The sequence below is a fragment of the Metarhizium brunneum genome, chromosome 2, assembly GCF_013426205.1.
Source record: "Metarhizium brunneum chromosome 2, complete sequence".
Taxonomy (NCBI): domain Eukaryota; kingdom Fungi; phylum Ascomycota; class Sordariomycetes; order Hypocreales; family Clavicipitaceae; genus Metarhizium; species Metarhizium brunneum.
Window position 1 is genome coordinate 5,913,380 of NC_089423.1, and position 25,288 is coordinate 5,938,667.

General features: G+C 54.1%; 7 protein-coding genes across 7 annotated transcripts; 3 read left to right on the forward strand and 4 right to left on the reverse strand.

Annotated features, from left to right (window-relative positions):
• Positions 1 to 253: 253 nt before the first annotated feature.
• Positions 254 to 1,285, reverse strand: draG (ADP-ribosyl-[dinitrogen reductase] glycohydrolase; the record flags this gene model as incomplete). Its single annotated transcript, XM_014689370.1, has 1 exon — positions 254 to 1,285. One exon carries the CDS (start codon positions 1,283 to 1,285, stop codon positions 254 to 256), a length of 1,032 nt encoding a protein of 343 aa, XP_014544856.1.
• Positions 1,286 to 2,685: 1,400 nt separating this feature from the next.
• Positions 2,686 to 4,457, reverse strand: SLM5 (Asparagine--tRNA ligase; the record flags this gene model as incomplete). Its single annotated transcript, XM_014689371.1, has 3 exons — positions 2,686 to 3,831; positions 3,895 to 4,114; positions 4,171 to 4,457. The coding sequence occupies 3 exons, from the start codon at positions 4,455 to 4,457 to the stop codon at positions 2,686 to 2,688; spliced, it is 1,653 nt and encodes a 550-aa protein (XP_014544857.1).
• Positions 4,458 to 6,869: 2,412 nt separating this feature from the next.
• Positions 6,870 to 7,904, forward strand: G6M90_00g047400 (uncharacterized protein; the record flags this gene model as incomplete). The annotated part of the gene is made up of 1 exon (XM_014689372.1): positions 6,870 to 7,904. The coding sequence occupies one exon, from the start codon at positions 6,870 to 6,872 to the stop codon at positions 7,902 to 7,904; it is 1,035 nt and encodes a 344-aa protein (XP_014544858.1).
• Positions 7,905 to 10,289: 2,385 nt separating this feature from the next.
• On the reverse strand, positions 10,290 to 13,594 carry G6M90_00g047410 (uncharacterized protein; the record flags this gene model as incomplete). The annotated part of the gene is made up of 4 exons (XM_014689373.1): positions 10,290 to 10,373; positions 10,453 to 11,672; positions 11,731 to 12,169; positions 12,233 to 13,594. The coding sequence occupies 4 exons, from the start codon at positions 13,592 to 13,594 to the stop codon at positions 10,290 to 10,292; spliced, it is 3,105 nt and encodes a 1,034-aa protein (XP_014544859.1).
• A 3,883-nt stretch (positions 13,595 to 17,477) lies between these two features.
• hH1 (Histone H1) lies at positions 17,478 to 18,392 on the forward strand (the record flags this gene model as incomplete). The annotated part of the gene is made up of 4 exons (XM_014689374.1): positions 17,478 to 17,543; positions 17,604 to 17,630; positions 17,831 to 18,205; positions 18,267 to 18,392. 4 exons carry the CDS (start codon positions 17,478 to 17,480, stop codon positions 18,390 to 18,392), a joined length of 594 nt encoding a protein of 197 aa, XP_014544860.1.
• Positions 18,393 to 20,556: 2,164 nt separating this feature from the next.
• G6M90_00g047430 (uncharacterized protein) lies at positions 20,557 to 22,092 on the forward strand (the record flags this gene model as incomplete). Its single annotated transcript, XM_014689375.1, has 1 exon — positions 20,557 to 22,092. The coding sequence occupies one exon, from the start codon at positions 20,557 to 20,559 to the stop codon at positions 22,090 to 22,092; it is 1,536 nt and encodes a 511-aa protein (XP_014544861.1).
• A 291-nt stretch (positions 22,093 to 22,383) lies between these two features.
• Positions 22,384 to 24,295, reverse strand: PLGG1 (Plastidal glycolate/glycerate translocator 1; the record flags this gene model as incomplete). Its single annotated transcript, XM_014689376.1, has 5 exons — positions 22,384 to 22,574; positions 22,640 to 23,626; positions 23,700 to 23,811; positions 23,889 to 24,119; positions 24,215 to 24,295. 5 exons carry the CDS (start codon positions 24,293 to 24,295, stop codon positions 22,384 to 22,386), a joined length of 1,602 nt encoding a protein of 533 aa, XP_014544862.1.
• Between the last annotated feature and the right edge of the window lie 993 nt (positions 24,296 to 25,288).

The window sequence follows — 25,288 nt, forward strand, 5'->3', positions numbered from 1 at the left end:
AATAGGGACGACTTTTACGACCGACGACCACTATTCATGATAAGGGGAGCATGAAAGGCCTAATCTGAGGCTACCATACATGACAGTCGCGGAATAGATTATAGACACACTTTTACGAATCTTCCAGTAAATGGCTCGAGGATCATGTCAGTTGCCACAAATATACCGAGCCGCCAGTCTCAGAGGATTTTGCCGGGTAGAGCAAGTCGAATATTTTCAACACCAAGCCTCTCAAACCCGACGTAAACAGCATTTAATGAGCAGAATCATCAACAGCTTCCCACGCCGGCGTTAACTCAACCCCGATCCTCGCAAACTCCTCCCCAAACTGCAACAAGTCCCTCCACCTCGCCGGAATAGCCTCAACGCCATCCCTGGCTCCCAGCAAGCCGCCCGCCACCGCAGCATTCGTGTCAGTATCCCTCCCTATCCTCACCACATCAACCAGCACGTCCTCCAAGCTCCTCTTGTCCAAAACAGCGGCAACCGCCACCGCCAACGTCTCCAGCACATACCCGCTACAGCGGCCCTTCATCTCCGCCGCGTCAGGGCCATGGCTCGCCATCCGCTCGACGCTCACCCTCCTGCCCAGCTCGACGGCCTGCGAGACGAGCCCATTCCTGCCCTGCAGCCTCTCCGCCAGAACTAGCCCGGCCTCGACGGCGCTCGCCGGCGCCGTGCCCCGTATCAGCGCCGCCACGATGCGATTGTACACGGCGCACGAGAGCGTGCACCTCTCGTCGTCGTGCGTGATGCTGCTGATCCGCACGCTCTCCCTCACCAGCCTATCCGGGTCGCGCTGGAACAGCCCCGTGGGCAAGCACCGCATCAGACTGCCGTTGCCGGCGCTCCCCCTCCCCGCGCCGCTGCGGTCGGGATCCCGCGTTGAGGAGAACTTGTCCAGCCCTGACATGGTCGCGGCTCCCATGTCCGCCGGCCGCGAGCCGGGCTTCCTGCCTGGCCAGTTGCCCGTGTACCAGTCTAGGAAGTTGTTTCCCGCCAGCACAGCGACGTCCTGGCCCGGCTTGCCGCGGGCGGCGCGGTATGCTAGCACCACGCCGCGCGTCATGTCTGTGTCGTCGGTGGCGTGGCCGGCGGGCCAGGAGAAGGGCCCGCCGCCGATGATATCGCGAAGGCCGTGGGGGTAGCGGGTGCGTATTTGGGCGTGGGATTCGAACTCGACGCTGGCGCCGAGGGAGTCGCCCGCGTGGAGGGCGAGGAGAGCGCCTACTACTTTGGATTGGCGCCCTGTGAGGGCCGGTGTGGGCTTGACGGGCATCGCCATGTGTTCCTTGGAGCGTCTTGTATGTCTGTTTGTGTGTTTTGATGGGTGGTTGTTCAGGAGGGAATGGAGACGGGGCGAGGGGAAGGGCGACGAGGTATACCGAGTTGAGGTGGTTGCCTGCTGGGCATTGCGGCTGAGCGATGGTGGGATGACATGATTCTGTGAGCCTCTGAGACGAAAAGTACAATATTTTGACTGTTTATTCTCAGCGTGTCTTGAAGGCTGGGGATGGACTCGGTGCCGCTGGGAATCAATCGGTGCGAGTCTAACGCGGCCACGAATAAGAATTGTGTAAAGGTGCTTCTTGGAGTATCGAGATGAAGCCGCCGTTACGCTTCCAAAGCCCTCGCAACGGATTGACGCACACGCGGTGTAGAGGCGCCTTCAAAGTTGAAGTTTTGTAGAAAGATTTGTGGGTTCAGTGTTTTTCTTTTTTCCTTTTTTTTTAGAAGGGTACCGTCTTGTTGGGGGTGAAATATGTAGTTGAATTACGTTGGATCACTTACCATGTGAGCGAGCATGTCCAAATGCAACAGGCATTGAATATGAGTTGACAGAATATATTCAATTATTTCCTTGTAGCATATCCCTGCAGTACTTGACATTCTCCATACCAAGAGTACTGTGCAGTAATCCTAGTATGAACCTGAAGCAACCGCGTAATCTCCCATCTAGATTGGCAGTATCAAGCTCCTTCTCCATCTTATATCTGCGACAAAGCCACTTTTTGGCCAGATTATTATTCCCCGCCAAGTCTGTCCAGGGTTGAGATACACTTAATGTTATCCATTCGGAGTGAGTCTATGCTTGTTCATCTAGTATACAGAAATGCGTTTATGCCAGTATCAGAGAACAGACCCCTACCGTTGACGGCGATATTCCAAGCAGATCTAAACAACAATACCGACCAGTCCCCCGTCTATTTTGTTACAATTGGTAAATTCTGTTATTGTACATTCCGAAAAGTATAAAGTTCATAATATGAAGGCACCTCCGAAGCTCGTTCTGCGGCTCAACAGCAATAACCGAGATTGGCACTTCGCTTCGACATCTGAGCCGACTCCCTGTCTTCGGAACAGATGTCTGCAGACCTGTGTGACCGGCGGATGGACTATCGTGCTATCAAAAGTCATGCCACTAGTCCCGTCTGTCGTCTGTCGTGTCACCGCACTAACATCTGCTCGCCTCGTGCTGTAGCCGCATCACAAACAAGGCATGGTAATACAGGCTGTTAAGCTTAGTGAGTCGTTCCCGTCAGAATGGCCTCGTTGCCGAACCGCATCACGGCACAATTGACGCGAAACCGGGAATCGGCCGAGACTCTCGGCCCGTATACCTCGCCTGGCAAAAGGTTGCCAGTGGTATTTTCGCCGGTAATCCGAGCATATCAAACCTCTGTCCTAGCAATCGCATCGCTGGTAATGGCGTGGAAATGGGACCACGTCCCGAACATTCGCCACACCTGTCAAATAGCTGAGCAAGCGATCAAAGCCTAGGCCAAATCCCCCATGCGGAGGACATCCCCAGCGTCTCAGGTCCAGATACCAGCCCAGGCCGCTGCTCCTGTCCTGCTTCTTGCCAGGCACCTCTAATCCGTGTAACTTCATATTATCCTCAAGCTCGGATAAGCGATGCTCGCGCATTGAACCTCCAGCCAGCTCTCCAAGACTCGGTACTAGCAGATCGAAGCACTCGACCGTTTCGCCTTGTGGTGGGGACGATGCTGAGCGAAGCATGTAAAAGGCCTTGATCCCGCGGGGATACTGGGTGATAAAGACTGGGAGATAAGCATTGTTTGTCTTGTCAAACCCTATCTCCTTGGCTAGATATTTCTCATGCTCGGATTGAAGGCCACTGCCCCATATGGGTTTGTGCTCGAACTGGTTGGCAACAGGTTGTAGCCGCTCAATGGCTTCGGTGTAAGTTATTCTGGGCCACTGACTCGGAGAGACCAAGCCCGTCCACCGACGGTCGAGTTCTTCTTGCTCAACCAAGTCTGCAAAGGCAAGCCGTTCGGCGGGGTCTCGAGAGTCTAGTCTATTCTGCACGAGTTCATTTGCAGCCCGCAATCCTTTTAAGCCTTGCGCAAGATTCTTCAGCATACTCTGAACGAGATCCATAACCTCATTCATATCGTTAACAAAGCTCATCTCGGCTTCGAGCATGTAAAACTCGCTCAAGTGACGGGATGTGTCACTCTGTTCAGCTCTAAATGTGGGAGAGAGGGTCCACACGTCCCCAAGAGACTGTGCCAGGGCCTCAAGGTGAAGTTGAGTTGAGACGGTTAGATATTTGGGATCTCTGAAGAATTCCGCCTTTGAGCCAGTCTTGACGGTGAATGCTTCACCCGCGCCTTCGCAGTCAGAAGAGGTGATGATTGGAGGATGCGTCTGCTGAAACTTTTGGTTAAAAAAGAATTGAGTGAGAATGAAAGTAGCATCAGATCTTAGACGGAGGAGCGTGGAATTGAGTGGTGTCCGAGACCGTAGATGCGAAATGTAGCGCAAGCTCTCTGGGGTCTGATACTTGTTCTGGATTGGATAAGTCTTGGCAGACGCAATGTTAGCGTGCCACTTGATGGCGATCAGTATCAGATGGAATCGACTCACTTGCGGATCAGAAACGCCGAGGACTTTGACTTCGTCAACTTGGAGCTCTTGAATCGTTGGGGGTCTCCCAGCGCCTTGCTCCATCCCATCCGCTCCGGATACAGACTGAGTATGTTGAGAGGAGATATCTGAGACAGAAGATCCTTCTGTGCTGGGTTGCTTCATATCAGCTGCATTGTGCCACCGTCCCTGCAGACAAACAGCAGAACCAGGTCGTATGCTTTATCCAGGTTAGCATAGCAGACTGTGCAGAAGGATAGTTGTAGAGCAACTTACTCTGCTGCCAATGCCTTATTGACAACAACTTGGACCGGACGCATAGAGGATCCATCTGTAATGTCGACAAAACGGGCCCCTGAGCTCTTACGGACAGAGCGTACCCATCCGCACAGTTGGACATCCGGAACATTGGTTTCGGGATGCCAGGCCCTAAGATCTGCCACCGTTTTGATGAGCGGTTGGGACTCGCCAATAACCCTTGCGGAGTAACATCTCTGCCTGGAGCGCGAAATCTGTATGGTGTGGCGATGGCTCGCGAATCTTGGCAAGAGAGTCGACCTCATGACGCTGGCCTGGCACCAAGCAAGGTTGCCCAAATTTGCGCGGACAGACTCGGGTTGAGTTGCCGAATGGTGTCAATTACTCTCGTACACGCCACTCCAGATGGCTCTGGTCTATTGCTAGCCCCGAGTCACAAAGCGAAGGAGTGATAAAAGACATCAGGCAGCTCGGGGATGAGCCCAGGTTGTGAGAATTGACATGACTTTTGCGGACGGCAAGTCGATGTCCCTGGATGTGATGCGATCGGGTGGGTCAGAGCTGCAAGCGAAGGACCAACGCCAGGCACCGGGAGCAGGGCCGGAGACAGAGCCGGGACATATCCGGCCAGCGTCAAAGGGCCTGCTACATCATATCGCACATCAAGGTGCACGGCCGTGTCGCGTACCTGGCGACGCTGCAGCTTGGTAATAACTCGCTCGCACCTTCCCGCCATTGCGGTACGGGAGCTGCCACATCGCACCTGGACCGGGCATGTGTGGTTTTTGGTGTGATATGGAAAGAGCCTTGGGCCCTTGGCCACGCGACCCGTTCTTCTACACTGCCATTACAGTGCCACTACACGCCTAACACGCTACCATGCGTCTACTCTAAAGTCCCGCCATGGTCCCTTCATGGTCCCTCCATCGTCCCAGATGTCGTTTCCCATGCACTCGATGCCTACCGTACCTACTAAGTACTTAGTAGATTACTTAGAGGTAAGTACTCCGTAAGTACCTAGGTAGGTAGTACGGTAGTACGCCCTTTGGCACTGGCTTTTCTTCGCTTGCCCTATCCCAGAACCAGATTGGACCTTGCACGACCAGCAATAAAGCGTCAATCGAGAAGGTGGGAAACCAGAGACGCGTCCACGCTCATCCATTCGTCTCCGTGCGCTGTACAAGATTGGGCAGCACCATTTCGACTCGAGCATCATCCCGTCGGGGCTCGTGGATCAACCTAATTTCTACCTCCCCCGCTTGTTTCACTGCTCACGAACACACAATCACCGCATTGGCCTGCTGGGCATGCTCCAACGGTCTTGAGGGGTCTTGGATGCGACTTCATCACATCCAGGTGCCGCCGAACGTCTCCTTACTGGCCTCTCTCATGTGTCTCTACCATGGCGAGTCGTGGTATTGGATACTCCATCTCGACCAACGCCCAACGCCCAGCTCTCAGCTCTCAGCTCTCAGTCCTCAACGGTGCTTATCATTGCCACCATGGCGAAGCTCCGGTCCTTATAATAGAGTGCCGAGGAAAAGTACTCCGTACAAAGTGCCGAGTACATTTTGGCAACCTGCTCGCAAGTCTTCCTGCGGCTGTGCCCTAATTTTGTCGTTTATCTTCCTTTGTGTCTTAATATGTCTCAGATCATTTCTCAACTGGGCTTACCACACGCCTGGCCCGCCGGTTGTCTTCGTGCCACAGCCTACGGAGTAGTCCCTTGGATATCGGCAATTAACAAATGCCAGCATGGAAGTCAAATAGTTCTCCCGAGTCTCCATATCTCCACACAAGTGTGGCTGCCAGATCCATGATAGTATTTTGTTGGACAAAGGCGAGATGAGGTGTCACAGATCGGACTGCTAACCAAGTGGCCGCTTTGCCGCGTAGCAATCATCCGGCTGAGCCCTCACTTCTGGCCTTGTCTTGCTACCAGGGTCTTATTCTCGGCTACCCTTGATGTGCCTGCCACCCACATCATCGATGTGGCCCTTGGGACTCAGCAATGCAGAGGCGAGGAGACGCCATCTCCGTGGGACTCTTATGTCTGAGATGTCTGCAGCTGCTTGGGCCCTGGGGTCCTTACCGCTGCAATGTATCAAGCGGAATCGCACCTACGACAGACGCAGTAAACAGCAATGCCGCCGCGACGTATTGTTCCGTGCTGTGAATGCAACCCCATGGGTCTTCAGCCTACCGGGACTTTGGTACCCTCGGGCTCGTGGTATTGCCAGCACTTTATGTCTTGCTGGCAAGACACCGTCTCCCCACCGTAGAATTAGGCAAGTCGAGCGACGCGGGTAAAACGGGCTGGAACCAGCTCTCGCTCTTTGTTGTCTACCGTCCAACTTCGTCTCGTCCTTCGTTTGTTGGCCAAGGTCATGTCTTCCATTCCTCGCCTCTAGATGAAGGTGTTCCAAACAAGTGATTCAGATCTTTCATTTATAGGGTCACACGAATTTGTCGAGCTACGCTCACGCTTATCGACCTCTCCTGAGCCCTATATGGCAATCCCTCAGAATAGCTTGGTCATTACGCCTTCATTGAGGTCCCGCCGAACAAGACGGCACTTGGAGCATATAAAGTCCGGCTTTTCGGCTTCACTCGTCCATGTATCAACTCACCACGAGTTCACATATGTGCACAGCTGAACATTGTCTCTCTGGCACCAATACATATTTGTCAATCTCAACTAAATACCAGCTTTCATTATGGCTCCGGGAGCAAAATCCAGCCGGGTAAAGCCGTCTGAGGTGGCAGCTGACACCAAGAGGCACTTCATCCCAATGGTTAATGCCAACTACGCCGAGATGTTTCCTCCGTACTCGATTTTGTACCGGCAGCCCGCCGAGCTCGCCATTATACGCCGGAATCTCAGCACCAACCCTCCTGTTTTCCGCATAGAAGCTGGAGACCCAGTTATGATTGCCATTAACCATGCCGCGGCTGACAGTCAGACCACTGAGGGCTCTAGAGTCAGAATTCCTTTTATCTGCGCTGCCAACGAACGCCGCCCCGGAGGGGATTGGGAAACGGGATGCTCTGGGTACGAAGAGAAGCTTTGCCGTCGAAGCAACCTTTCTGCAACGCTGAGCAGTCCTTGGCCAAACACACAAGTACCATCAAATTATCCTATTCCGTCTACTGGGGGTATTCTTTCTGATTCTGTTGTCGTTTATCGAGGACCCCATGATCATTACGAGAGATTTGGGCGCTTGTATGACTTGCCTGTTGTATCTGTCCCACCGACTCGATGGCCGAAGTTGAAAGAGAACGGGACTATGTACTCGTTTGCAGAAGAACGAGACATGATGAGAGAAAAGATTCGCGGCGCTCTTCGCGTCTGCCTTTACAACAACTATGATCGAGTTGTCGTGGGGGATTTTGGCCTGGGTAATAGCTGTCGGAATCCACCCCAGGAAGTTGCCGAACTCTGGCGGGATGTATTGCTCTTCGACCCAGACCTTCGGGGACAATTCAAATACGTTGTCTTTGCTTTTGAGGACCCTTCACAAAGTACTACACGCTTCATTTGGGACGAGATGGCAAGAAAGGACAAAAAGGGGGGAAGCAGCAAGGTCAAGTCGCGTGGCAACGCCCCGACCCCTGCTGGATTCTCGCAAGGATCTTCTACCAATTTGGCAACAGATATGGCTATTTTCCAAATGGCCTTTGGCCACGCGGAGATTGTGCGTGTTCTCTCCGCTAGAGATCCACGCTATGGTCTAGACATGATTACAAGTTGAAGAATTGGAGTCTTTAAATGGGGATTATGCACACCGAAGAGCACTGCAGCAGGCGGGACTATCCTCAATACACCTGATATCGAACGGTGGCCATGCTCAACCACAGCTTGTTGTTTGAACTCTGTAATAGTCTTCGATTCTCAATGACATCTCTCTCCTTCTGCCCTTCTCTCTTGTTCTCCCCTTTTCGTCACCCTTGGCTGTTGCAACACTGGGAATGTTTCTCAAACTTTTGCCTCTGGCGACTAACGTCTAGGCGAGTCCAGTATGTTTGATATAAATGTCGGTAATTTGATTAACAAAGACAAAAACAAAAACAAGCGGGGTCACCACCGGCATACTCAGTCAAGACTGTTTAGTCGTGAATCGGTGACTTTGCATGTGTCGCAATAGTGTTAATTGTCGTCGACCCCTCCGCGGCTTGAGGCTTCGTTGCACGTATGCAGCTTCAAGAGCATATCTTTCCTGTCGGGTCATTCGTTCTTGTTTCTTCTCTATTTTCTCAATACAACGTCGGTGGACGGCATCTGTGCACTAGATGATGGCTGGTTTCTCCTTCGGGTCGTGCTGGTGACGAAACAAGCCCTTGTTCTGTCCTGCATGCAGCCCTTACAGTACAAGAGTACGATTGGCTGCTTGACCAAGTTGACGATGAAATCAGTTGGTTCTTTTTTCCTTCCCCCGGTCAACTGGAACACACATTTGACACATAAGGGGTGGTGGGTCATGTCACTCTGGATGTGAAGTTGAAATCGTCATTACTCCGTACAGACCAAAGCCCTTGGCCAGGCTGACCAGACATGACATCAAGCCGTCGAGATTATCAACTAGACATAATTCAAACATGCACACACCCCACAAAAACGCGCCCCGGCACATTTCTGCAAATACATAGGCCGGTTGACCAAATCTCACTCGACTCTTGCTTCTGACTTCTGACACCTTATAACTGCACTGTGATTCGATTGCCACAGGGCCATGACTGGAAGCTAGTGTCAGAAACGCCCGCCATTGCCGTTGATGTTGGTCCATTTCAGTCATGAGTCCTGAGACATTATACCACCCCTTTCGCGTTCGACTCCCTGCCTTGCAACTAGTCCTCCATCACACACCCTCTGCTGCGCCATGCCCATGCCCACGTCCACGTCCATGTCCATTGCCACTGGTTCGTGTCTTTGTCAGATTTCACCCTGGACGTGTCCTACCCCGGGAGGGAATGCTCCAAGGAAGAACCAGGCCGGCCAAGCCATTCCGAGGCGAGCGAGTCGATGAGCATGTAAGGCAGCCTGCTAGTATATCACACCATTAGTCCCCCGTGACATGTCATGCGTTGATGCTAACTCGAGGTGGTTGTTGTGAAGTTGTCCACCTCAAGGCTCAAGCTGAGCGAACAATACGTCCAACCCAATGTGACGGTTGCAAGGACCGAAACACTGTTTTGTGACGATGGTTTTTTTTTTTCCTTTTTTCTCTTCTTTGCCCGTCGGCTGTGTGCCGTTGCTTGTCCGAAAAATCCAGACGTTTGTCCCTCTCCAGTAATCAAACTCGTCACTTGGCAATTCCATGTCTCGACTATGCGGCGTACATCTGATTCATTGCTCGATCTTGTAGCGCCGTGCTCAACGCACCTATGTACGTACTGCTCCGTACTTACTAGTATTACTATACGCGCCTGCGGCCCGATGCTGCGGCTGTAGCGCCGAGACAAGCATACGCATATAGCATGTATGTCCCTTGTGCTCATCTCACAGCTGCACACAATCTGCTCCAGCAAGCCGGTCTTTGCTGCCGGCGGCCCAAAGGTCGCCTGCCCTGTGCTGCTTGCTGGTCACGCGAACGCCATGCAGTCGAGAGGAAAGAAGGGCTTTCCAATACCCCGAACAGGAAGGCCGTCATACAATATAGTATACTTAAGTAGGTACAGACCGAGGCGGACGATGTCTTGACCAAGAATCTTCATCGAGGGGGTACTTGAATATTTCCGAGCATAGCCGGAACAAAGAAGCTGCAAAATTAGCATTAAAAAAAGGGCCCATGGCCAGGTGGTATCCTACGGCAAGTGCCAAAGAAGTTTCAGAATGTGCACGTCCATTTGGCCAAACATCATGTCTTTACCTCGTACGGCTGGTCTTGTCCTGTCATCGTGTTGCATGTGAAAATGTATAAACTGCCTACCCAAAACATTTCACTCATGATGCGGTAGCTCCGTATTATGCTCTGCGCCTTTTCAGCTTCTCAAAATTGAGCCACACCTGCAAGTCCTCCGTTTTTTTCCCATTTTACCCTCTTCTTTTCTTTTTGGGACCCCTCTCCATTCATGCCTGTATACGTTACACAACCGCTTACGCTCCCCCCGCTCGGTTTTGTTTCATCACCATTCTTCTCCTACCACATTGTCGGTCTGAGTCCGGTAAAGTTGGACAGGGTATTTAAATCAGTCTCGCTTTCTTTCTTACGTTGACCGCTCAGCTGGCAGCGTGGCATAGTTAGTATGCTGTTGTTTTACATCTGAAAATGGGGGGGTCTGAGAGTGCAGAGAATAACGTACCTCGAGTTGCACTCCCCTGTGCACGTGGACCAACCAGTCCACGTAATTTTGTGCCTCATTGTTGCGGTCCTCTACCAGCATGCGAGCAAATTCAAACTCGGCGCCGTCAATGCCTTGTCGAGCGAGCTGGATAGTCAGGCCTTTGGAGCCGCGCATCGTCTTGATAAATTCGATAATGTTGCGGACTTGTGCATTCAGGTGAGTGTCCAGGACGGGTAGTGATGATGTATATGCATCAAGGCTCTTCAGAGAGTCCTTGTCTTCGCCAAACAGGTCGGCAACCAGGTTCGGTGATGTCTGAGAGTGGAACCAGAGGAGGCATTGCTGACCGTTGTCGACGATATACACACCGCCGGCTTCGACGCACGAAAATGACGCTCGTATTGAAGGGGGCATTTTCAAGTGGCCCGTCTCTGGGTCAGCAAAACCATCCTCGGGTTGTAAGTTGTGAAGAGGGATCATGCGAGGGTAGAGATACAAGCTAAGTTCCAAGGCGCCCATGGAGCGAACCATGCGCATTTCATGGACCCTCCTGTCTGAATTCTCAATGCCGCCCTTGAAGGCCCTGCATTTTGTCAGTCCGAGCATATACATGCAGAACTCCTTTAACCTTTCCGGCATAACCAGCTGGCCTGCGGGATGTTGTTGTGCCGAGTGTTTCCTATAGCAGGACAAAACATCAATGGTCCGCTCGGAAAGCCAGTTTCGAATGTCTTTCAGGTTACTTGAAGTAGTCGCGAGTTTTGTGCCTGCTTCCTTTGCCAACAGCGCAATCACTGCATCCTGATCAACAAACTTCATGCATGCTCGGATGCCTTGTTCCCGCATGCCGGCTTCCTTGGACGTTTCGCTCACGCTAGCAATGATGTTGGAGCAGCGGACTCTGCGCTGGCCTGAGGCAGTCGTGTACAGTAGGGCGGACTGGAAATGGGCGTCCAGCTTTGAGTCCAGCTTACCGTCATGACTGAATGAAACTGCCAAGGCCTTGTCCGAATCAATGACACCAATTTCCAAATCGGCCCCAAAAGTATGTTGCACAAAGTTGCCGTGATATGCCGACACCTGCAGACCATTGGAGCATCGAACCTTCATCAGCGCTTGGAAACCAGTTTCTCTTGTCACAGTGTGGCTGATTTCGGCAGACAGCTTGGGACCGTCTCGTGGAGCGATGAAGTTGGGATAGTAGAATGTCTCTCCACCGGTAGTAGCCGCAACATGGCCTACAAAAAAAGTTAGCGTGTTATTCAACTCCAAAGTCAATCTCAATTGAAAGCGTACCAATAGTAGCAATGTCGAGATAGCCGCCAGAAGGAGCAGCGAGGAAAAAGTCTGCGCCGATGCCAGAAGCTGCCATCTTCTCTGCCACCTTCTTCCAAGCAGGGTGCTCAGTCGTGTAGAGCTTTTTATCCAGTTCTCCTCCAGGATGATTGCCGTCGTCACGCATGAACAGCCTGCCGGGACCCCAGGTGGGCAGAGCAGAACATGAGCAAACGATTTTACCACCAGTCTTCTCAAGTGCTGCCAGAGCTCCATTCAGAGTAGCAAGCAGTGCAGGTTCCGGATTCTTCACGTCGGAGAACATTTCGGGCAGCCGTGTCAACAGAGAAGTGATGATTGACTTGGATTCGTAAGGATCAACGAATAGGCCCTCGCCAATAGGAAGAAACGGGTCCTCGAGATCAGGCATGATGAGCATTTGAGGTTGATCCAGACCAGGCTAAGGCGACATTAGCAACTCTTTGGCCAGCTCAAGGCAGAAAATGGTAACACAAAGACTTACATGCATGTTGTAGAAGTGAATATCTTTGTCATAAGTGACAAATCCAACCTTCGCACCTTCAGGGACCCGTCTCTTTGGCTCGCCATTCTCATCCTTTTCCTGGTTCTCCCCTCCGTAGAGGGCAGCCAAGATGCCATCACAGAAGGTCTCCAAGAAGCCCTTGTTGAATGATTCTTGTGTTACATCGATGAGGAATAGCCAACGCAAGCCAACAGGTTCTCTGGTCCAATACTCCTTGGGCACGACAAACTCGACGGTGCCTCGGTGCAACTCAGGTCGCTGGTCTCGGTCCACACGAACACCTTGCGGGCTGGTGGCGCAGAAGTATTCGGGGGGCGTATCGTTGGGGTGCGTACACAAGTTACATACAAACTTGTTGCCGCCGGATCGGAACATCATGAAGGGATTGATATAGGCGCGGCATCGGCGGCATCGTGGAGGGCCGGCATCGCCAAAATCGAGGACGGGAATCTCTGCCTCACCTGCCTGGAGGGGGGCCAGGGGCTGCAGGAGGAGGCCAAGAGGGAGGCCAGTCGCGTGCAGGCCGTCCGAGGTGGCAGGGATATTGTTCAGACTCAACCGAGCGTATTTTGGAGAGGCATTTCCCTGGTCCAAAGCTACAAAGGAGACAGTCGCGGGGGGCGGTACATGGCGTTCAAAGGTAGGATAGACGTTCTTTAGGAAATATGGTTGAACGGAGTCGCGAGATACGGGGACACTGGGCATGTCCTCGAGAGAGACCTTGGAGGGGCCAGAGGTCGAGATCGTGGCAGCAGCATCAGCACTTCCATTACCATGGCCGAAATGTCCTGGAGTTGGGAATTCGCCAGCGTTCATCATGTGAGGCGTGCCCTGAGGGCCAGCAAACTGAGCTGAAGCTCCGAAGGCTGGAGCACCTGGTGTTCCTGGAGCAGCAGTAGGGATGAATTGATTCGGGTTGGAGCCAGGGGGCCCCATGCCATTGTATGCCTGAGAAGAGCCGGTCGGTTCGACTGTGTGGTAGGCGTGGCGGTCCTTCTTCTTCTTGCGGATCGTGGTCTGTCCGTCACCCAAGCTCATGGCTCCCATCTGCGAGGCCAGGCCAACATCAGCTCCAGGCTGTGCGACGCCTCCCTGGAAACCTTGCAAAGCTCGGTCATCTGGACCGTGGGGAGTTCCGTAGGCAGCACCTGCTGGCGGAGGCCCTCCCATAGCAGGCGGTGGTGACTGTTGTGGTTGAGCAGCATATGGGCCAGGAGCTCCGTATCCGTAACCGGGAGGCTGTTGCTGATAGGGTGGTTGACCAAGACCAGCGGTACGGTTGGAATCATTGGGGTCGGCGATGCCCTGGCCCAAAGCGTGGTATTGCGTATAGTCGGCCATGGTGAGATACGGCGTATCGCGCGTGAAGGAGGACGGCGGCTCAGGCAAGCCTCTGCCGAGGGAAAGGAGGTAGTGAATGGTGGTCGTGAGTGGATTTGAAGATGGACTGACCTCAAGTGGCGCTGGATTGAACTTGGCAGGGTGTTTTGGCTGACGAGGAGGGGGCACCTGGGGCCCTGGGGCGAGTGCAGCGGGTGTATTGATGACCTGGCCAGGCACCTAGTCTGGTACTAAAGGATGCAGTACAGAGTACCCGACAGTACTTAGTCAGGGCCCCAGTGCCTGCAGCGCTCTTGGTCAGGGAGCACTTGGCCATTGACTGCTTTTGTCAACGATTACTGCGTATTCCGTACCTGGACACCCTGTCCTTTCGGCCTTGAATATTGCACGTTTTCACCAGACACGAATAATCTATTAGGTCGACCGTTCTTCTGCCATATCAATTCCTACCTAGTACGTGCGGGGCAGGTATACTTGCATTTACTATTTTATAAAAGACTGCTGCTTGCCATTAGAATTCCACATGTGGAATCGGCATCGAAAAAAATACAACAGAGAAGAGGCTGGTGATATATCAATGTATTTACCTCGTAGTCCTGCACATCATTTAGGAAGCCAGCGCCAAGTATTTCCCATTACATGTTACGAATGGCGAGGGTCCAATTCATTGATGCCTCGCTGGCCTTTTCAACACTTGACAACTTACGCCCAGCAATTCACGCGACGTTCCTGGTTCCCGATTGGCACGCAGCACGGCGCCTCTGCGCCTGGACGGAATACGTACCATGGAGTGTGGAGAGTGGAGAAACAAGAACAAGGGCCCAGGCTGCCGGTTCACGTGTGCGGTCACATGCGCTCCGATCCGGCCCCACCCACGACACCTCGTGTAAGTCAAGTGGCCCAACGTCCATGAGAGGAGGCAACCCGAGGGCAGTGGCAGGACGCAGAGCGAGCGCAACAGCCCAGCATTGATTGTGGGCATGTGTGGATGAGAATGTAAATTGGCATTATACGGCGCTACATGTTCCCAGTTTATGCGTGCGTGTTTGAGAAAGCATTGTCGACACGGCACGACTTTATATCGGCTGGGAACGTCTTGAGAAGCATCGATTTGGCATGCACTGGGATTCAGGAACTGGAGGATGCCACTCTACGACGCAGGGAATCCGCATAGAATATACACCGGAGTGCTCTCTAACGGCTTCAATCATGTTTTTCTAGGGTTTGAAACACGGTGGTCTCGTTCGGTGCCAGTATGGCACGCCGTCGACCTCTATATCGAGTGAAGGATCCAGTCCAACGAAAGGTGCTCGTACGCACGTTTGCCAGCAAGGGGAGATTTCTCAGGAATAACAAACAGGAATGGGCCAAATAATAATATTTATATATTTCCAACGTGTCGAGAGACAAATTACGACTGAGAGGCTGTACTTGCATCTGAGTGGCGCCACGCAAACCCCTCTCCTAAATGATTCCACGGTCCGTCGGTCGCACTGAGGCCATCGTGGCATCCGAGGCAATTACGCTGGACAGTCAATTACAGAACAAAGCAGTGTCAGAACATGGCAAAAAAATACATGAACGGGTGGAATATCATTGGCTTGTTCTTTTCTCTTCCTGAACAGACAATTTTCCCCCATATTGCTGTCTCTTTGCATCGCCTGGCCAAATGTAGGTGGCGGTCGCAACGGAAATCCTGACCGCCAGACGCGACGAGCGCGTGTCCACGAGAGCCCAGCCACCACAACAGTGGAAACAAAACGACGCACATTAATTCAAACGCTGGCTATTGAGCGACAAAAATGGCCTCTGGTTCAAGCCGAATTTACGAAAGTGCGGGCAGTTGCAAGCAGTGCGACTTGCGCCGGGACACAATGTCGACGGAAACCTGTGGCGTCTCGGTCGCATCCCAAGACCGAGTGCTCTGGCTGCAAACCAACCACTGGCCCGAAAAAAAAATAATTGCCAAAATATGTGAGCACGCCAATTAAAATCCCGTCCGAGACGTCAGACGCTGCATTTCTCACATTTGCAATCTACGTTGTGGGAAACTAGTTGGCGAGTAACGAAAAGTGTAGATGGCTTCAGGTCGACCTCTCGAGGGGCAGGGCGGTCGGCCACTCATCCACGCCGGGACTCGTACAAAAAAGCGACTTGCGATATATTGCACAAATAGGCGGTCTGGACGCACGGGACTGGGCAACAAAATAGCATCACCTGATAGCGGCAGACAATCTACACTAAACGCCGGCAATTAATCACCACAAGACGGGCGGAGTCGATGGCAATCCAGAATGCGACAATGGGCTCAACACGTCTCGAGTGTCAAAGACGAGGCGTGGGGATTCATGCCCGGGCAAGTCCCGGACCACACACGTCAGCAATGGAAACATGGCGCAACATTTTATTGAGACCAGGCAAAAAAAATTACTCATGGAAATTGTAATGGAGGGCGAAGAATGCAGCGGCCTGAAGGGGGGGAGAAGAGAAAGAAGGAGGAAAATGGAAAGATTCGAGGCGAGAGGGTGGTGGGCGGTCGGTCCTCAACCCATCTCAGATCAGAGGTTTGCGTACGCTGGTGAAGAGGTGATGTTGATCGCTGGCCAATCAGAAAATTGGTCACGGGGCAGGTATTGTTTTGAAAGAAATGGCGCCGATTTTTACTTTGGGCCATAACATCCTCCGAGTTGACAGACCCATGCCGCCTCCCTGCCCCAGCAGAGGGGCAGAGGGTGTGACCCGCCCAGGTACTTGGCATCGTATAGGGGCGGTACATGCGTGTGGCTGAGGGGAGTCGGGCATCCTGACGGTCCAGTCGCGGAGAAACGTTTCTACTTTACCCGAGTACTGCAGTGTGAACGGCATGCCCAGGTGTGCAAAGGAAGCAAAGTGAACGGATGCAATGGGTGTTTGGGGGAAATGCAGCTCGGGGCGAGCAAGCGCGCATTTGTCATATTTCAAAGACAGATAGACTGCTCTGGCGGAAACTTGGCTACCCGAAGCACTCGATGCTACTTGACCGAGTAGTCCAGCCCAAACTGGCGACAGCCACCGCCAGATCGGGGGCCCGGGGAGGTATGTACCCTCGCTTGTACCCCGGCATGTATCGACATTGTTGCGTGCAGCCGTCTGATGTGGCGCAACCTCGCGCGTCAAGGCCATGCTCCCCGGCCGGGAACGGTAGCTTGGCTGCTTGTCCAGCGGTGGGCAGTCGGGCCTGGAAGGCAGATTGCTGGATGCAACAGGGCCAAACTGCATACAATAATAGTGCCGGCTGTCTGCTTCAGCCAGTAACGGAGGGGCCACACCATTGCACCCGTTCTCGGGGCTCTGGAAGCTGGTGTGTGTAAAAGAAGAGACAAGCTCGAGCTCGGGGGGTGGGCGATAGCCCAGTCCCCGTTTTCTCAACCAGACCAGACCTGGACAGCCAGACGCACTCGCACCAGACTCGATCGCGCTCCCTACTCCGTACTAGCCCATCCTTATATTTCCAGCGCCTATGTCTCCGTGCAAGGTACCGAGCATGAGCTGCGTAGTAAGCATGTAGCGTGCCCGTTGGCTTGGCTGCTGGCCGCACGCCCCCCGGTGAGCAGAGAAGCGCTGCGCTGCCCACGCCGCACCCACGCCGCACCTTGGACCTCCTGCGCGCGACAGAGGAAAGAGCTACTGATTGCGCTCCTCCCCCCGCCCGATATATAAACAAGGCCCATCCCCTCCACGCGCCCGACGGCATCGGTCATGTTTGTCTCTGCTCCCATTTGACTCCCAAAGATTATTCTCATCTTGGTGTAGACACAATCGTGACTTGTTTCCAGTAACAAGCTCCGCGCTTTCGCATCATCACTTACACGTTTACCTCACACTTTCCATCTCATTCATCACGATGCCTCCCAAGAAGGCTGAAGGCTCTGCCGCCCCCAAGGCCAAGTCCACTCATGCCACCTACCAGGTTCGTCGCCGTCTGTCAGTTTTCTGGTATTTGGGAATCACGCGTGCTAATTCATACCAGGACATGATTACTGATGCCATCGTAAATGTATGTATTGCCGGCCATGTACCCTTGCGTGCATCTTGTTCAAGGAGTGGCGTCTTGATTACGCGGATGACAGGATAGATGGCCTGGGATTGATGGGTTTCACTGTCACGCCTCTGAGTCACGACTTGTTCTTGTCACAGTCCAATGGATGCTGGCCTTTTTTTTCCGATTGGGTCGCCTTGCTAACTTGCTCGCTACAGCTCAAGGATCGCAATGGCTCCAGCCGTCAGCAGCTGAAGAAGTATGTCAAGGCCAACAACAACCTGGTCAATGTTTCCGACAACATGTTCGACTCTCTCTTCAACAAGGCCTTGAAGGCAGGTGTTGACAAGGGCGCCTTTGCCCAGCCCAAGGGACCCTCTGGTGGCACCAAGCTGGCCAAGAAGAAGGCTGAGCCTAAGAAGCCAGCTGCGAAGAAGGAGGCCACCACTACCAAGAAGGCCGCTCCCAAGAAACCCGCTGCTGCCCCCAAGGCCGCTGGCGAGAAGAAGGCCACTGCTACTACTGCTGCTGCTGCCACCACCAAGAAGGCCGCTCCCAAGAAGGCTGCCACTGCCAAGAAGCCTGCTGCTAAGGTATATTCTGTTTGCACCTAATAGATGTCTCCTGGGTATTCGTCTCTAACCTGATTTCCAGAGCGACAAGGACGCTGCCTTGACCAAGACCAAGACTGGCCGTGTCGCCAAGACCACAAAGCCTGCTGCTAAGAAGGCTGCCGCACCAAAGAAGGCTGCTCCTAAGAAGGCCGCCGCCAAGGCATAGGCTAGTCGTTCTCTTTTTGGCCATGTGCACTTTCTTGTTTAATGAATTAACTAAGGCGTTATGGGCTTCGATTTCTGTGTGTTTTCTTGTTCTACGGCACGGCTTGGGAGAGGCAGGTTCACCGGGATATTGCTGTTTTGGGCGGAAGCGAAAGGGATATGTGGCTTGTTTTGATACGCGCACACGCGGCGCAGGACATGAAGGCAACGCGGCATTTGCATGTGAAGATTTTCGGTTGATGAGCAGAGAGAGACGAAGAATCTCACGAGTTCATGGGAACAGTTTCGTCACCCAGGCCGGGAAGCAGCAATGCTCTTGTTTTTACGATTATTCTCCCTGTATTTTGAATTACTTGGATTGTCGGGTCTGTTGGTACAGTTCTCGACTGTTGGGTATGATAAATATGGAGGAGCTGGCATTGTTTTCACGCGATTTTTGTACTGAAAGTTGCTGGAGGTGGCAGGGTCTTCTGTCTTTCGCGGTATTGGGGGGACGGCGCTACGTGTAATTATATACCACAGGTCTCAGGGCGGGAGGAATGGAAATACATTTGATCGACTCTAATTTGAGTTTTGCAACGGCTTCGCTTCGCCCATTTTGTTTTCCTGTGCACGGCGTGTCGAGGCAGATATTTGCGACGCGGTGCGTTGCGGGTTTGTTTACATGTTGCGCCTGACTGGTTTGAGCGACCGTGTGACCTTGTTGGAGCCGCCGGGTATCACGTGGACTAGCGACGCTGGTCAAGCATTTGAAGCGCGAGTTGATGAGTTGTGTTCCACAGACAGTCTTCACGTGCGCGCGCTATTTCTCGCCAGCGGAACAGTGTGAGGCATTGACCCGACTGAATACAATTTACTGGGATAGATTATATACCTTGGGCCTGCGATTCTTTTAAGTTGTTTTGATTTTATTTTTATTGTATTCGATGAGTCTAATGAGGCTTCGGTATTTTCATTGTGTTGCTCTTTTTTTACCCTTCTTCTAACCTTGACCGGATTATGCAGCGACGCAGCTACCCTAGGCCGCAATGGTAATTATACTAGTAGTCGTACCTAGGACAGCTTGTGCGCGAGGCAGCGAGCGGGCAAAAGGGAATACGCGGCAAAAGAAGCCGACAAGGCGATTTGGATTGCCTGGCCGCATATCAGTTGTCGGATGTCGGGTTGCATGCTTAATTCGTTGCCTGATTGTTTGAGTCCATGTTTGGAATCCTCGGTACGTCATGTTTGGTTTAGCCTCCGACGGGATACCCAGCTGCCACGGCATGCCGCAAGGCCCCAAGCCATTGATTGGTTTATTGGCTTAGCGGGGTGTGCCGAGTCTACTAACGGGGAGGCACAGCTACCCTAGGTACCTAGGCACTTGGAGGTATCGTGGCCCTGGGTGGAGCGTTGTCGGGCCCCGCACTCTACTAAGTAGCTCGTCGATAACAATCGTCGATAACGTCGAGTTACACCGCAGCTCCCAGACCTGTACGTACACACTTAGTTACATTAAAAGTTGACACCACCGTGCCGGTTGGTCAAGCCATTGAGCCACCAGACCGCATGCGCATGCTCACTGCCCCATAGAGCACAAGCAAGCCGTACACGTCCATCGCCGAGCTCAAAAGGTCCCGTCTCGGCGGTAGCGCGGTAGCCTGCCTGGCGACCAGACCCAGGCCAGGCCATTGGCAGCTCGAGCCTGGAAACCCCCTCAACCGCGCCCCCAACCGATTGTTCCGGCCGCCGCGTTGGCGTACATGTACGCAACTGTCGCAACGGTTTAATTTTCAATTGCACTCACCCAGACCTGTGCAGTCCGGGGGCACGCCTTGTCGAGTTATTTTCTCTGGCTTTGTTTTTGCTTTCCCTCATCGTCTCTTGCCCGAACGAGAGCTACTCATCCTTGATAGCATCCCGGCCCCTCCGTCATTCTTCTTCGACTGTCCCACCCCAGGCCACGCGCAGATCGGCACGGGGGGACGAGACCAGAAAAGCTGCGAGGGAAAACGGGTGAAGACGTCTTTTCCGAAATGCTGGCTTCCTTCTCATCTTGGCCCCGAGCCCGCCGATCCTGAAACGTAGTCGCCATCTTCTCACCGACCCAAGGTTGCTGATACAAACACGTCACCTTTTACAACGACAACGTCACCTTAGCAAGCCGTCCACCGTGCAACGCCATCATGTCCTCCAATCCCTTTCGCAAAAAGGCCCTCGGTCCCATTGACACCGCCCGAGCCAGCTCCCCCAGGTCTAGCCTGCGCAGTGAAGATGCCGAGGCCGGTGACAGGAAGAACAAGCCTGTCAAAAGGGTCCGCGTGCTCTCGCCGCCGCCGCTGTCACCCGACTCCCCAGAATGGCCCTTTGAGGCGCCTCAACCGCCGGTGCCGCTGTCTGACGATACCTACAATCATTCGAATTACTACCCGAGCTTTGACCCTTTTAATGGTGCCTCGACGGACGAGAGCGATGGCGAGAGCCTTGCCACTCCGCCGACGGACAAATATCAGCATCAACCCCAGCAGCAGCAGCAGCAGCAGCACGACGCAGGATCCGGTGGTATCCCTGCGAATCCGTTCAGCAAGACGTTACGGGACTTGGAAGGCTCCAAGGACTTGCAAAGGGAGAGAAAAGAAGAGGGGGAGGTACTGAAAGCTGCCAATGAGGGCCGCAAGTCGTTAAACGTCGATTCGTTCAAGAGGTTGCTTATGACGGGAAATGCGGATGATTTTGCGTCGTCTGCGTCAACAGATGGAGAGGAGGAGACTGCCAAGGGGAATGCTTTACCCACGGCACAAACGAATGCGAGGGGCAGGAATTATACAGATTCAGGGAGCTTGGCCGACTCCTCACACGAGGATGAGGACAAGGAAGAATCCAAGATACTTGCGGTGAAATCACCGGCAAGCAAGGAAAAAAAGGCGCCCCCGCCCCCGCCAAGCTCTAGACACGGAAAATCATTAAGGCAGCGAGAGCCGAAAGATGTAAAGGATGATGGGCATGCAACGGCCGAACCAGTACGGAGGAGTATGGATGACGACGAACCACGACTCGACACCCAAGCTACAAACGCGGCTGAAGGGGAAGCAGATGCCAGGTCCCAAATCAACTCTATACCAAATCTCCCAGGCGCAAGAAAACCGGCACCGGCACCACCTCCGCCACGGGGCCACGCAAGAACAGACAGCAAATCCCACGACAACGAGACTCCTCCACGACGTACGTCCTCCGAGGACATGCCCTCCCGATCAGACAGCACCCGCTCAGCCGGTCATGCACCCGCTCCCCCTCCGCCTCGACGACCATATCTCGCTCCTAAACAAAGCAGTTCTTCCTCGCCAAGCACATCATCCTCCAACATGGCTTCTTCCACAGACCACGTCCAAGACACCGCGCGATCCTCCCACGACTCCCCAACCCCCAGCAAACCCTTGATCGCGCCTCCTCCCCCGCCAACACGCCAGCCTTCCACCCGCCGCCCGCCCAGTGTCACCGGCGTCGATGCACCGAGCCGGCGAGTCTCCTCGGAGAACAAGTCACGCGAAACCGTGCCGCCCCCGCCTCCGCCCCCGCGACACCGAGGGAGCAGTCCCAATGCCGATGGGCGGAAGGTAAGCGGCGAGGCGTCCGCTGCTGATCCGAGTAAGAGCGCGGATATCCTGGCAGATTTGGACGCGCTGCAGAGGGAGGTTGATGCATTGCGAGGCCAGATGAAATAGTTTTGCGTGTCAGTGGGCTATTTCATTCTGTTTTCCCCTCCTTTTTCCTTCTCCCTTTTTTCTGTCTTCGCCATAGATTTGGTAATGGGTGGGTTTTTTTTCTACTTGGGCATTTCATGTATCATAGCGTGTTTAGGGTCTGGACTGCATATAATGACATTTCGCCACGTCACGTTGTCCCGCTCATGTATTTCTTTTGGTTCCCGAAGCTGGAAACTTACAAGCGCACAAAAACAGTGCATCTGCCCATCTACGCATCTACCAAAGCTCCCATCATGTACCGAGCGTAACTTACAATCCAACCAAGGCGCGAATCATAGTCGCCACAGGCGGTATCGACGTCAGCAGCACGGTGACAGTGCCAAAGAGCGTCATGGAGAGGCTCGAGAGCGCAGCAGCCCGAGGATCCGTCCGTAGCAACAAGGCCGTCCCGATGGCGCTCGAGTTGACGCCCAGTGTGATTCCCCGTGTGACGTAGTCGTCTGCGCGCCGTCAGCTCAAGTGCTTTTTACTACCAATACCTCAAAAACCTGGATAAAGTACTTACCATCCGGTATCCTCAGCAACCTCATCATCTTGTCGGCCACCAAGACACCCAGGATGCCGCTCGCTATGGCCAGGGCGGCGACGGTATGCGCATCCCCGCCCAGGTTGGCAGTGGCGGGCGTGGCCAGCGCCAGCGTCAGGCTCCTCGAGGCGAATGCCAGACTGCGCGTGGGCGCAATGCCGATGGCGCGGCAGACGGGCGGGTAGGACAGCACGGAGCCGACGGAGATGAGGACGTTGGGGATGGCGAGGGTGGCCAGGTGGCGCTTGAGCTCGCGGCGGTACTGGAACATGGGCAGGGCGAGCGACACGATGCTCGCGTCGAGGACGGTCGAGAAGACGTCCCCCGCGCCGGGGAGGAGAGGCGGGCCGGGCTCGCGGCGCCAGAGGCGGGTGTAGTTTGCGCCCGTCTTGTAGGAGCGCAGCGCGGCGGTGAGGCCGGAGCCGTGGGCGAGCGCGAGCGGCCAGATGACGAGCACGGCGAGCAGCGAGGCCGTGAGCACCGGGTGCAGGTAGCGCTGCCAGGGGCCCGGCGTCGCGAGGGCCAGCCGGTAGCAGAGCGTCGTGACGGCGAGGTGCAGCGGCATGGCGTAGCCCGAGGCGTAGTAGACGGGGATGCCGGCCAGCAGCACGAGCGCGAAGATGGAGGCGTCGAGATGCGATGCCAGCCTGGCCGCGTAGAGCGCACACCGGGCCGGGGGAGGCGGCGCCTGGGCCGGATAGTCGGGCAGAGACGACGACGACGACTCTGCAGTGCTGCTCTGCGAGTAGTGGTGTTGCTGGAGCCGGAGCTGCGGCGGGCTGGCGATGTCGTCGGAGTCGGCGCGACGCTGGTGAAGCGGCATCTCGTCGTGCCCGCGGCGGCTTATGTCGTCGCCGCGATCAACAATCTCGGAACGCTTCGTCGCGCCCAGCACGAGCTGCAGCCCGCGCGTCATGTACGCCGCCAGCACCATCATGATGGCGAACCCGACGACTGCTCCTCCCCCTCGCCGGGCACCATTAGCCAACAGGTTCGTCTGCTGTGGAAAAAAAAAACACAAAAACAAGGGCTCACCCACCGAACACGGCGATAATCTTAAAGACCTCACCGACCCCAATCGCCGGGCTCAGCGGAATCGTCACAAACGACGGCGTAAAGCACAGCCCGATCCATCTCAGACTCCAGTCCGCCTACACAGCCCAAACCATGGTTAGCAAAGAGAACAGGGAGCCCCCAGAATCCACGACAGCCGATGCAAGATACGCACCGGCACGCTGATGACGCCGACAGCCCTCCGCGTAGCATGGGTCCCCAGCACCGCCTCGCAAAGCAGCAGCCCGACAAACAGCAGCGCCAGACAGGCCACCGACGCCGGGAACGAAACCGACACCCTGCGGAAGAGCGTGTCAACGCCGTAGCAGACGCCTAGGATGGCAAAGATGCCCAGGGGCACGAATACCCAGTCCCGGAGGAGCTTTCCCCTCGACGACAAGAGGGTCTATTCGGCGGAGGGTGTTTTGTTAGAAATTCTTCTGCTAAATATTTCTTTTTTTGTCTCGGAACAAGGTGGAAGGGGGCAATTCTCCAACGTACAAGTTTAAGTGCGACGAGCGCGTCCCGCACGTACGCGCGCCATGTGCTGTTTGACGGATCGAGAGGGTCTCTATGCGGCATGGTTCACAAAAAGGGAGGTAATAGTATGGAAATGGACAAGATTCAAAGCCCAGCTACAACTGTAGGACGCGGGCATAAAAACACCCCAAGCCGAGCCCACCGAGTGCGGCGGTGGTTTGCAGAGCCGCAGAGCCGATATACTAGTGTATGTATCATGTATCCCTGGTGTCCCGAGTTCCAAACATAAGTAGTCGGCCTTGTGTCCGCGTAGCGCCGAGGACCGGAAGCCTCGAAACGGGGGGTATCACGGCCCGCGGCCGCACCATCTCCGTCCCATGGATGACAGACCCCCCGTGCCTTAGTCATCGTCGCTGCGCTGTGCACCAACAATTTCTCCCAGCCGCCAGCGGTCGAAGGGAACTTGCCAGAAATCTTCATCAGTTGCCCTGATGGTGCGAGGAAGAGGAAGCTGGCTTTCAGGAAGACCCCAAGTCCGCAATGGACAATGGCCCCATGGCGCCTTTTTTGTAACGCAGAAACCTGTCGACTCCTGCCAGCCCAACAGTAGGTTCCGCTTGCTTGACCTGCATGTCGTTTCGTTTGTCTGCCTGTGACTGTTGCCGTGACATGATCGGACTATAATTGAGCTCCTTAGACATTCTCCCCCGTGTCACTTGGCTCTCATTCCATCCGAAGATTAAATTGTCAAGAGAAATCTTCTTCTTCTTGCTGCACCTTTGCCCGCTGGTCCCAAGGTCATGTAGACCTTTGAGTCCTTGGTACTGGCGCCTACATTGTACCTCTTGAACCGTCTTCGATTCCTCCACCATCTATTGACATGCCCTCCTTTCCTCAAACGTCACGGTCAACGTCAAATCATCTTCGAGACAGAATTTGGTTTCCCATTATTGCTCAGACTAACTGTCTACCCTACCAGTCCTCGCCGTGAATAACTGACCAATCTAAATTTGCCGTTATTCACCAGCCTGATTCGAGGCTATCCAGCAATCCAGCTTCTGCCCCGAAAGCTATTTTTTTATAATATTTTTCCTC